General features: G+C 51.0%; 2 protein-coding genes across 7 annotated transcripts in view; both read left to right on the top strand.

The window, feature by feature from the left end:
* Positions 1-12,715, top strand: part of ARHGEF9 (Cdc42 guanine nucleotide exchange factor 9) — a 201,731-nt gene that overhangs the window by 88,895 nt on the left and 100,121 nt on the right. The window lies entirely within an intron of this gene.
* LOC146437260 (uncharacterized) lies at positions 1,788-2,566 on the top strand. The gene has a single exon (XM_085060025.1). The coding sequence runs from the start codon at positions 2,214-2,216 to the stop codon at positions 2,391-2,393; it is 180 nt and encodes a 59-aa protein (XP_084916151.1). The 5' UTR covers positions 1,788-2,213; the 3' UTR covers positions 2,394-2,566.

The following is a 12,715-nucleotide window of genomic DNA, read 5'->3' on the forward strand; positions in this document are numbered from 1 at the left end:
GGCTGGTTTTGTGAGTTCAGGTTTATGTGTTGGAAAATTGCCTGTGTTGTTTTGGGAAAGGATGGTAGCAATAATAATAAATATTCCACATCTATTATGTGTTGGAACGAAATGATCTCCATGGTCCCTTCCAACCTGAATCATTCTGTGATTCTGTTTTTGCTGTTCTGATTAGTCTAAAATTACATCAGACAGACTGACTATCCTAAAAATGGATCCTTGATAGGAAATCTGGGGATGAGGCTGATCCATCACCTGGATACAGCCTGGCACGTGTGCTAACAGGGCAGCTTTAAAGCAGCTTCTTGGGACTATACAGTGAAAAAGGGCTTTTCACTGTCCTCCTGAGTAAGAAACTCCCTGCTTGGACAGAGCAGGGGCCTCAGATGCAGGAGGGAGCCTCTGGCTGGCACTTACCACCCAAAATAAACCACCTAATGCACCCAAGCTGTTCTTGTTTCTAACACTGCTCAACACAGCCCACCCACCCTCTGCATCTCCAAACACATCACAACCCACACGTGCTCCAGAGCTGGTCAGAAATGGGGAGGATGGTGCTGCCTGAGTGGTGGTCTGGCACAAACCAGTGGGTCTGAGTGGAGGCCAGCGAGAGAGACCAGTGAGAGACCCAGTCCTGACATGGTCTCTCTTTCCATGGTGTTTGGGGTGGATATAGCAGCTCCTCTTTTTGAGGGAGCCCGCTGGCAGAGGAAGAAATGAAAGCAAGCCTTGCAGTCACCAGCTGGGTTTAGGGTTGGTGTGAGTGGGGAGCTGGGGTAGGAGCATAACCCCCTGCCCCTTCCCCAAATGTGGGTGCCCTGGGAGGACGCTGTGCTGGCAGGACGGGCTGTGCCTTGCTGGTGAAACTGAGGTTAAAACATGGGTCTGGCCAGGTTTAAACATTAAAGTCCTCCCCAGTTCTCACTCTGTGCTGCTGGAGAACAAACAAGGTGCTTGTTTGGTGCCTCGTGTCTGTGCGGGAACATTTCGGAGGCGCAGCTTTCCTGGAAGGTGCCGTGCTCAGCCCCCGGATGCACATTTTAGTGCATTATGCATATGCATTGGCAGCATTTCTATATTTGTCTTTGTCTGGAAAATCATTTGCTTTTTCCAGCTGAGTGTATGTGGTTTGTGTGTATTGTGATGCCTCTCTGAGGTAACTGGTGGTTCTGGGATGTAGGATTGAGGTTTGGGATAGCAGCTGGCACCTGGACCATAAACCCTGAGTGTGTGTGTGACTGGAATGTAGGAAAGAGCATTTCTGGCTGCTGCAGGAGGAATAAAGACACTCCAGCTGTCCTTCCCCCTCTTTTATAGGTCTCTGTCTTTAGGCTGAGAGTTCAGTTTAACTCTTAGCTGGAGACAGACAGTGCAGTGCTGAAGGGAGAGCTTATAGGGATTTGTGATGGGATGACTGTGCAGAGCTAAAACGTGATTCCCCCATCCCAATTCCCAGCTTTCCGGCTCACAGCGAATTCCCACGTTACCGAGCCTTGCCTCTTTGTTATCTCGGCTGCTTTGCTCCTGCTCCGAGCAGGCTCTGGGGTTGGTGGCTCCTGTTTGCCAGGGAAGCTGGGCGCGGGCGGTGCGGCCGGAGGAGCCGCGTGGCGAGGTGGCGAGGAGCGGGATGTGCCGGGAGTCATCCCGGGAGTCATCCCGGGAGTCGCCTCGGGAGTCGCCTGCCCGGCGCAGCGGCGCTGCCGCAGGAGCGCGGGGCAGAGCCACGGCTGCGTGGCGCTCGCTGTCACGGCGGGCGGAAGCCTCGCGTATTTATGGAGCCAGCGCTTCCTCCCGCGTTTGAGTGACAGCCAGGATGCCGTCGCTGCCTGGTCACTGGAGCTGATTAGTATGCGCCAGGGTCCGCCTCGCTCCGAGGGATGCAGCCGCAGCAGCTTGCAGAGCTGTCACACTCACACGGGCTCCGTATCTGCACTGGCTTGACGAATTAAAAAGCGAGCCAGCCAGCGAGAGAGAGACCGGGAGAGAGAGGGGGGACGAGACAGAGAGAGAAGCTTGCAGACAGCGCTCGCTCTTTTCCAAAAGGAAGGATTTTGCATCCCGAGTGCTCACTGGTTGTGATGATGCTTCACTTAGCGGGCTCAGAATGAGCTAGAGACAGCAGATAGGGGAGAAACTAAAGGCAGAGCACAAAGCATTACGAACCAACCCAAAACCAGGAACAGTTTTCTCCTCTATTCTAGCATGGTGGATGTATGGACAGTCTTACAGAGCAGAGGTTGACTTCTCCAAATCTGCCAGCCCCACACCTCGAACACTACAGTGTTCTGCATTGCACCATGACCTTGGATGTTCAAACGGTGGTCGTTTTTGCAGTGATTGTGGTGCTATTGCTTGTGAATGTCATACTCATGTTCTTCCTGGGCACTCGTTAAATGGATTTTTTCTCCTGAGCTGTTGGGGGCTACTACTACCACTAGCAATTCAACAAGAGAGCACGAGCGGGAGAGAGAGAGAGAGAAAGGCGAGAGAGAGAGAGAAAGAGAGAGAGAGATTTCTTACTGAGGGGGGAAACGCGTTGAGCTTCAACATGGCCTCGCTGTGATATGTATGACGTTGGTATATTATCTCTCCCTAAATCTTTTGTCATGTCTTGTCTTTTAAGTATGCCTGTAAGTGTAGCTGCTTTTGCCGGGGTTTGAAATGTGATAAATAATAACAGTGATCCAGTGCTCCGTGGTTCTGTGCTAGCGAGATGGAGCTGTACTTCTTTAGGCAGAAGCAGAGTGAAAATGATGTGTCTGTGGTGAGCACTGGCTGTGTTGTTTTGCTTTCCTTTGGAATAGAGGCTCAAGTTAATAATAAGTCATTTTGTGTGGAATTTCTAGCAAGCAGTTAATGTGCAATGTCTGTGAGAGTAACCATGTAGCTGCCAGGTGAGAGGTGCTGGTGTGTGCAATGGAATCGAGCTATGGACGTTTTTAAGGGGAGGGGGGGTTTATGAGAAATCCTATTAAAGGATTAAATCTTTGCTAAAATAACATTCAGCCACAAAAAAAAAAAAAAGAGAAATTCTACTTACTGTATTTATCTATGTTGCCTTGATGATCTGATTTGATTTCTCAAGATTCAGCTCCAAAGCCTCCAAATTCTATGTCCACACTGATGTAACCCAGCTCCTTTTTTTAGAGACGGGAGAGGGACTGAAACATAACCTGCTGGGTTTTTATTCTGGTTGTACGTGGTTTCTGTCGCTGCAAATTGGGAAGGAAAGATCAAAGGGAAAAAGGGCAATGCAAGCTTTGTTTTTCTTTGCTAAAGCAACAGATTCGGAGGGGTTGGGTTTTGCTTTGATTTTCTAGAAATCTGATTTTGGCTTTCTTTCTTTCATGTGTGTGTGTGTGTGTATATCAAATTTTGGGGAATGTTTCTAAGAAAAATCTTTGCCCACCTCAAGGATAACAAGCTTTTGAGATGGGTTGCTTTGCGTGACTTTATTTACATTGATTTTCTGCAAAATGAAGTGCTAAGTTGTATATTATGGGCTTGCTAGAAAGGTGTCCAGTAGTTAAAGGTGCTTCTAGCCCGAAATTGCAATGTTTACAGCTTGGAAGCAGGGCTGGCTGGGGGCTCCCGAGGCAGCACGAGAAGTTTGGAGAGAATATGAAGGGAATGTCTGGAAGGAGTAATGCCTTTTCTTCTGGAAAATATGTCTCTATTCTGTGCTTCTGTTAGAGGTCTTACGGATTTTTTAAGAAATATATGTTATTTCCTCCTCCAGAAAAATCAGAATTGCTTAAAAAGCCCAAAAAAATCAGTTTGAAAATGCTCTAGTTGTTTTCTGATGGTCACTAGAATTTTATTGCCGTGATAATTTAACTAATTCATGCTGATTCCAGCTGTCTGGTATTTATCTGATGTCCTCTAAAAAAAGAAAAAAATCACAGAACTGATGTCTAAAGACAAAGCTGGAGGTTACAGATGGAGACATGGAGTTATTTCCCAGTGAGGGTCCATCTGATGGGAATTAAATGCCGAGCTGGGCTCGGGAGCCGATGGCTTTTCGATGGTGGCATGATTTGAAACAGAGTTAAATCCAGCAAATTTGGCACTTTCAAAGTGCTTTTAGCCATCAATAAAATACAAGAAAGATTTTCCCTGAGTCCCAGGCTAGGAACAATCATCCCCAAACAAATAAATTAGAAATAACAAATCATTATGGGTCAGTAGCTCATTTTGATGGGGAGAAAAGCCAGGAGCCAGGGATACAAACCCAGAAGATGCTCCGGTGCCTGCTGGCTCTGTTTCCCCCTCTGCACTTGTAGCTATCTGCAAGAGGTACCTGCTTCACTTCGCAGGAGACTGAGTCAATCTTCTCTAAAAAAACCAGAGTAAATAAAATTGATGCTGAAGATGGTTTGGGTTGTTAAACAGCTCAAATTTGCTTTGTTTGCCTGTTAACCATCCTCTGGCATTAGTTTTATAGGTTGCAGAATCTCCTGGAAATGTAATAAATGAGCTGAGATCACCATGGAGAGGGAATCGATCAAACAGCAGCCAAAATCATCCTTTCAGGGCGAACAGCCTTGAGTGACAAAGGGATTTGGAGGAGCAAGGGTGGAAAAATGAGCAAAAACCCAACCTCAAAACTGACCAGCGAGTTAATGTGGGATGTGGCTGTGCCTGAATGTTTATTTTCTCAGGGCTCTGTGGCGTGAAGGTTTACCTTTCAATATGATTTCTACGAGGAATGCTCCGTACCTGCCACGGTTTCCTGGCTGCATTCCTTGGTCAGAGCTTGTCCTCCTGGGGGGATATTTGGGAATCGGGCGTGTTTGGTGGCAAATATTCCAGCCGTGTCCCATGGCTCGTTCCTGCCATTCCCTTCTGGTTCCATCCTGGGTGGGCTGTGCTGGGGTGCATGGGGAGGATGAGGGGCTGTGCACGCTCGGCTGCAGGGAGGGAGCGCTGGGAGCCGAGTTTTTCCCGTCACGGAACGTGCTTGAGAGAATTCGTGTGATTTTATTACAACTTTTTGCCTTTTATCCTCCCGAAGGCTGGTGGAGTTAAAGAAGGAAAGTTAATGCAGAGCAATATGAAAGTTGGCAGCAGCAAACTTTGTTATTGTAGCAGCACCGTTCTTGTTATCTCGGGCTTCCTGTTGGAATTTCGGGGGGAAAGCGAGGAAATGAAAGCCAAAACAGCGAGCGAGGGCTGGGCTTGCCGCTTGTTTAGCTTGCTCTCTGTTTCCCACCCCAGGCCTCAGTGAGCACCTCTTCAGGCCGGCCTTGAGCCCCTGCCCCAGCCCCAGCTTGGTAGTTTGGCATTTCCCAGGCATTCCCGGAGTGCTGGCTGTGCAGGAGCACCGAGCCCGGCAAACACCTCCGTCCCGCCGAGCTCTGCAGCGCCTCAGCCCATGGCCAGCATTAGGAGCTTTTTGGGGTGACGGCGCTCCCAGTCCCCATAGATCACTGTGCCTGTAAGTGACTGTGCCTGCCGCGTTCGGGGGGCCATTTGCACGCTGTGAAATGTCCCTGGGAGTGGAGCTTGCCTTGTCCCGGAGCTCCGTGGGGCCATCCGTGGCTGCTCACGCTCAGCTCCCTGGGGGTACTTCGGCCCCGTGACTCCCCCTGGGTTTCTTCACATTTTTGGGGATGCTCAAACCCAGGGATGAGGCAGAACGATCGTTCCTTTACAGGAATCAAAATGCTGGCCCTCTGGAAAATACGGCCCCAAAGAGAAAAATAGGAATTTGTCTGCAAAAGAGTATTTATGATGCATAAAATCTCTTTCAGTGCTTGCTGCTGTGTGTTTGCTGAGGCTGGGTGAGGGGAGACCTGCCTTGCTGTGTCTGCTTAAGCAGGATTCAATGTTATTTGCCACAGGATTCATGAAAATGCCTCTGCCTGTATCATAGCAACCCTGTTTCCCACAGTCCATAAAAAGTCCGTTCCTCCTGAGCAGCAATCCACCGTCTTAAAGCCTCAGGCACCCTCCTCGGCGTGGGGAGAGGGTGATGCCCCCCTCTCCGATGGCTTCCCAGAAAGCTTAAGTGTCGGGATGATCCCGGCTTGTCCTGCCCGCACGGCGATTTTAATGCTCTTTCTTTAAGGCAGATAAAGTGCTTTCCTTTCGGGTTTCTAAAGGCTTCCTCCCCCACCCTGGCTATTTCCCACCTCTGTTTAAAACCTCCCATGACAAGTTAAAGGGGATGGGACAGCTCAGAGGTCTGTGACGCGGTGGCTCTGCCCTGTCCTGCCATTTGGCTTTTCCCCCGGGATGGCAGCAGCACAGCCCTCGCTTTGGCTTTGTGGTGCCTGAAGATGTGCCCCGATGCGAGCCCTTCTGTGGGAATGCAGAGGTGCTTTCTCAGCCCCTAGATGACTGTTGTTAAGAGCTGCATGTTCACCTGACTCCTGCCCCCATCTGTTTGCATAATGTGGTTATATTTCTTTTTGGATCAGGTATTCAGTACACAGCCCAGCTGCTGTGTATAATGTCTGAAGGAAAATTGCCAAAAATCCATGTAAGTTTTTTTTTTGTTTTGTTTTTGCTTTTTTTTTTCCTTTTGGTTGCTTTAGTTTTAATTTGTGACTAGAACCCCTGTTCTGTGTTGTCATTTCATTTTGTTGTGGTGTTTGTTAGGGTATTCAGTGTTTGTGTGTTCAGTGACTGCTGGTTGTGCTGGGAGCTGGAGCTCCGTGTGCCGTGCCTGCCTGCATGTGTGTCCGTGTGTGCTGCCGTGTCGTGTCCGTGTGCTCTGTGGGGGAATGCTGCATCTCTCCCGGGGAGGGTCCTGCATTTTGCATTTCCAGTGAGGATTTTCTCAGCTGGGTGTGATAATCGTGCTCACTGTGTCTCTCCCAGTGAAACGCTGGGAGAGCTATTTTGGTGAAAGGCAGGGATTTGTCTCAGAGCTGCGGAGTCTCCAATGAGGAGAAGTTGGGAAGCTTGAGGAAAAGTCCCAAATGTTAATAATTGTGTAAGAATTGTCCTGTGTGAAGTAGGTTGGTGCTTGTGCGGGGGTTCCAGGGCTGGCAGAGGGTAGTTCTGCCGGGTCCTGGCTTTGCCGTTGATTTACTTTATGGCCTTGGGCACCTTCCTTTGTTCCTTGGTTCCTTGTGCCTCCTCTTTTCCATCTGGGATAGAGGAATATCACCCAGTACTGAGGTGTAGCCAGGACTCCTGTTTGTCCCCTTCCTGTGGTGTTGTTCTGGCTGGCTGGGGACATTGGCAGTGCAGGTGGGGGACATCTATGTGCCCAGGTTGGCCCAGCTCTGCCTACCTGGGTTTTGCCTGTTAGAACTGTTGTAGACAGCAAGAGCTGTAGTGATTGATGCTTCCCACTAAAAATAGATGCTCCTGGAGGAAGAGCTGCTGGAGGAACCGTGATTTATTGTCTTTATTTTATTAGTTGTGGTTGAATTTCTTTCCGGTGTGGAAATGAGTCTTAATCTGCAAGCGCCCACAGATGGCTGGGTTGGCTCTAACCAGCAAAGGGCCCCGTGGCCTCTGCTCCTTATTCCTGGTTTTCCTGGGAATTACTCTGGCTTTGTACATTACAGGGGCACCTGAGCTGAGGGCAGGAAGCCCCCAGAGCTCTGCTGGTAGGGGCTGTGCTGGGCAGGCTGAAAGCTTCACCCCCTGAATTAAAGAGAGCTTGGGGGGATGAAGGGAGTGCGTGCAAGTGAGTATTGAAAGAATTAGGTCTGGATTTCAGCTGACTCTGGTTCATCCAGAAGGATATAAATTCATAGCAGTGTGCTCCTTTGGGGAGTGACCCCTTGTGCTATCGCAGTCGGGGAAACTGAGGCACGTGGTGGTGGGAGAATGGCGCATTTTGGGATGGGGGTTAGTGGGGCTGGGAGCAGGATGCGGGGCCCGTCGGTGGGGGAGGGTGTTTGGCACCGTGTTTGGGGTCTGGCTCGGTCGTTTTATGCAAACCTTGCCGTGAAGAAGTGTCAGGGGGACAGGCCGGTGCCCATGCAGTGGGCTGAGCTGCTCCCGTGTGCCGGAGGATGCGTTTTGGGGGATTTTGGAGGCGCCGGGAGCAGCCGAGTGTGGCCGTGCCCATGTGAGGGGCCATGTGGTTCAGCGCCTGCCCCTTCCTTTGCATCAGCTGAGACATATATAACACAACGTATGGGCTGCTGGCAGCCGGCGTGGGGCTATTTTCGGCTGCATCTGCGCCTCGGTGGAGCCGGGGCTGCGTGAGCCCGCCCTGCTCGCCGGGCCGGGCTGTCTGCGGGGATGAGCTGTTCCCCAGCCCTGTGCCCTCCTCCAGGACCTGTCCGGGATGGGCAGGGCAGGCACAGACCCCCGCGGGTGCCCCGGGTGCCGCGGAGAGGCAGAGCAGTCTCGATAAGTAGCATCACCCCGGTTAAAGCAGCCCTGCTCTTTGTTTCCCTTTTTCCCCCCCGAATAAAGCCCCAAGTGCGTTTCCAGGCTGGTCATTGTGCTGAGATGACGCGGCTGCCCCAGCCCAGGCACGGCAGCCGTGTGTGCTCCGCTGTCCTGTCCTTCTGGAGCGAAGCTGGCACTGCCCGGCGTGCCCGGGGGACTGAAGCTCGAATGTCCTTCCTGCTGTTCCTGGTTGGAAAGCAGCGTGCCTGGCTGTCCTGTCGCCTCCCAAGGTCTCTGTCCCCAGCCCCGCTGCCATCCTGCCCTGCCTGGAATGATGAGGACAATTGTCTGGCTTTCAGGGATGTCCTGCAGCAGCATCCAGGTTGTGCCCTGTGCCACCGAGAGCCCACAGCCTTGCCAGGCATCCAGGAAAACCCTGGATAGTGCTGGCTGGGATCGTTCCCTCTCAACACTAGGGATGTTTGCCCTGAGGTTTCTAAAGGGTTAAGCTGCTCCTGGTGTCAGTTTTGGGGGTTTTGAGCCCCTACACGGGAGCTCAGAGCTGTGAGTGATGCCGGGAGAGGAATCAGCCCAGCTCCGAGGGCTTGGGAAGCAGGAAGGATGGAATTGTGTGTGGAACTGTTGTCTTGTAATGGCAAATGCAATCTGGCCTCCGCTGCACAAATAGGAGTGGAGAGCAAACCCCTAAGGATCACTCTTTTACCCCAATAAGCAGTGGGTTAATTTGCTGGGCATATCTGTAGGAAAGTTTTGTCAAGTAAAATTGTTCCTTTTGACAAAAGCATCAGGCTCTTGCTGGCATTATCAGAAAACAGGTTTTTTTCAAAGCGTTTCTGTGGACCACATTCCCCTGCTATTTCTGCTGCTCCACTCCCCTGTATTGTGTTCAGTAAATCTGACAAGGTTCTCTCAGTACGTCGTGCACTGAAGTTTCTGTTCTGATACCAAATTTAGGGAAGGCTTGTTATCTACAATTCTTTCTTCCTGGCTTGATAAGGTGCTGATTAATTTAATGCAACTCTCTTTCCTTATCTAGTTGAGCTTCAGTTGGTTTTAGTATAATCTTGAAAAAGCGTGATCAATCTTTAATGTTTGTTTTTAAGGTTTATTCCAAAGCTTTTTAGGCACGCTGGATGTTCGCGCTTTTGTGAAGTTCTAGGAGAATTAAGTTAAAAAGTAACAATTACAGAAGTGGGTTTGAATGCATATGAAACATTTTAAAGTTGCTGTAAAACAAGAAAGAGCAGTTGGCTCTGATGAAGTTTTAGGTGTTAAAATAGAATTGTCTTAACTCTGGTGCTGGATGCATAAGCCAAGGAATATCATCAGTGCCCTTATATCAGGATGAGGATGCATGTGGCTGATGCAGGGATGGAGGAGAGGGTCTGTTCCCTCTCCAGAGGCATGTGTAGGGTGAGGAGGTCCAGAGGCAGTGTCACCCCACACCCCTGGCTCCGTGGGGGGAATTGTCCCCTGCTTTTGCCTGAGCACACAGGAGCAGACAGTGCAGGGAAGCTGGGCTGTCATCGGCGGGGAGCGTCCGCCTTGATTTGGTGATCAGGAGCTGACATCTGGATAGATTTTCAGTCTCCTCTGGTTCAGGGGAGATGGATCTCTCATCCAATGCCCAGCAGCAGATCGATCCCATCTCCTGGATACTGAGGGCTTTGCAGAATTGTCAAAAAGTCTTTCCTAAGGGATTAAAAGTGCACACAGGCACAGAGCAGAGGAGTTAAACCCCTCAAATCTGCAGGCTGGGAACAAATTTGCTTAGGACTAGCAGGCTGCCTCAGAATTAGAAACCCTCAGCCAGGAGAAACCTGGCTTCTTTTGTGCACACCTGGAGACTGGGAAGTGTGTTCCCAGGCATTACCAGGAGCAAGACTGTAGGACCATGGAGTTCAGGGAGCGCTGGCCCTGCTGCTCCCAGCACCCCTCTGCAGGAGTGGGTGCTGCTGAGCCACAGGCTGAGGCCACCCCCGATGTCCCTCTCAGCCCAGTGCCATTTGCAGGTTGCCACAGTGGCCCCAGCTGCCACAAATCCCATTTTCCCAGCTGGGTTTGAAGCTCAGGCTGAGTCTGTGTCTGGTCCCCAGAGCCCAGCTCTGGCTGGAGGTTGTCGGCAGTGCGTGCTCTGCGCTTCTCCCTTTGCCTTCTCCCTCGGTGGCTTCCCAGTTCCCTGGTCCCCTCCTACACCGTGTGACAGAGTTGCTGTGCTTTGCCCCAGAAAGCAGGGCTGCTTTAATCTCTGTTTTTCAAGCAGATGCCAGGCTGTCCCTCGCTCTCCTCCCCACACACGTCAATGCACACATGTGTACACGCGTGTGCAGGCGGCGCCGCACCGCCCTATGGATTGCTTTGGACATGGGCAGGGAAACCTATGCATTAAAACACATGTGCATATGTTTTCCTTCCCAGATATATTTTGGAAAATATGAGTCAGCAGCAGCAGCGGCAGGCAAGAACATATTACATAATCTCTGGGAGAGAAGAAAACCTCGCAGTTTATTAGGAGCGAGGCTTTCCGCAAGCAGCAGCTTTTGCCATCATTTTGGGGCCACGCATTGGCCTGAGCCCCTCAGTCAGGTGGCCTCATTTCCATCGTTCCCTCTTGTTTCCAGTGCAAGAAAGCAGTTCCAGCAGCCTGGGTTCTGTTATATTTTTAAACCCCCCAGTACTGGTAGAATCTCAGGGTTGTGCTGATGGTAACGACTTTTCTCTTGTTCCTTAACATGTTCTCCTGCGAAGAGTCTGTGATTTTCCTTTTTGGTTCCCCCCACTCCCCACCTCCTGCTGTTTTCTCTCAGATCTCAGCACTGAGGGAAATGGCACATGAGTACAGCTGGAAATAGCTGCTGCCCCCTTCGCCTCCCCTCTGCTCACGGCCACCCACCTCCTCCACCTACTCCCAAATGGGAGAGTGAAGTCAACATCCACTTTTAGCCCCGGGCTGCTGCTCCTCGGCTCTCCCCCTCTCCCTCGCCGTGCCTGCCCTGCCCACACAGGATTCAGAAGGGCTTCATCACCATTTTAAGGCTCCCACAGCTGGATGGGTGTTAGTCTGGTCCCGTTGGCACTCGGGGGATCGCGTGCTGGAGCATCAGGGATCAGAGTGGATGCGCAGTTTGCTCCGTGCTGGCTGGGCAGGGAGGGGGGGGCAGCAGGAATTATGGACCCACAGAGGAGCATTAACAAAAATCCGGGGAAGTCAGACAGCAGGAATGGCAGGGGTTTGCATCCTCCATCCCGGGCTGCATCCCCCATCCATGTGCCGTGAGCATCAGCACAGGCAGGGATGGCAGCAGTGGGCACGGAGCCCTGCACGGCAGGTGGGTGCTCAGCTCTCCACGGTGCTGGATCTCTGTCCCTCCATCTCTAGTGCCAGGCTTAATTCCAGGCTGTTCATGGAATCCCTGCATTCCTGCAGGATGCCTGGAAAGCCTAGGAGGGGAATGGGCATTAGCAGTGTGAAAGGAAAGAAAGGAAAGGACTTGTTTGTTTTTAATTTGCCCAATAAAAGCGAAAGGTTTTGAGCCACTTTGATCTCTCAGGGCAGTGCAAAGGCCTCTGCTGTGGCTGAGCCTCTGGGTGCCTTTCAAGCCAAGAGAACGCTCTGTTGTGGTTTTCCAGTATCAAAGCCTTCCCAAGGAGGCAGTAAATTGCCACACTGGCTGAGAGCAGGAGTGCAGCAGCTCCGTGCCCTGTCTGGGACAGTGTCTGAGACACTCGCTGGAGAGCACATTGAGAGAGACACAATAATTGATGGTGACGGAATAACCTGTTTATCCAGAGCGCTCTGTCTTCACCCCCATTAGCCCTCGAGTTTCTGGTGTTTGGAGACAAGAGAATTTAAATCTTCTGTATTTTTAAAACCACAAAGTATCTCTGTTACAACCAGAAATTCTCATGAGCTCAGCAGAGGGGATGTGCTCTTCTGTCCACCATCCATCAGGGCTCTCCATATTTTATTCAAAAGCCTGGTTTGAGCTGTGTCTGCCCAGTGTTTGGAGCAGCTGGGGAATGATGGGGCACTCCAAGGGCTGGGATTTGGAGGAACTTCCCCCCATTCCCTACCTCTTGCAGCCAGGGTGGTGCTGCAGGGGCTGTTTCATCTTCCTACATCTTTGTTTCTCTTTCTGTAAAAAGCACAGAAGGATATTGCCCTTTCCTGTTCGAGGGTTTGGCAACTGAGGATGAAAAGTGCTGTATTGGAGGCAGGTGGGATTGCAGCAGATGGATGAAAAATGCCTCTCACCCTCTGTGGCTTTGTGGGGGCCCCTGGCAGAGCAGAGCTCCCACCCAGGAGCTCCCTGCTTTAATTTAAAGCAACATCTTGAATTCCACCCGAGATCCCAACAGTGATGTCAGCAGGGCTCCACCACAGATTCATTTG

This window comes from Lichenostomus cassidix, chromosome 4A (assembly GCF_008360975.1).
Source record: "Lichenostomus cassidix isolate B80296 chromosome 4A, HeHo_3.0, whole genome shotgun sequence".
Taxonomy (NCBI): domain Eukaryota; kingdom Metazoa; phylum Chordata; class Aves; order Passeriformes; family Meliphagidae; genus Lichenostomus; species Lichenostomus cassidix.

Bases quoted from the DNA above. Each gene is read 5' to 3' on its own strand.
- LOC146437260 (XM_085060025.1), top strand. From the start codon at position 2,214: ATGGACAGTCTTACAGAGCAGAGGTTGACTTCTCCAAATCTGCCAGCC.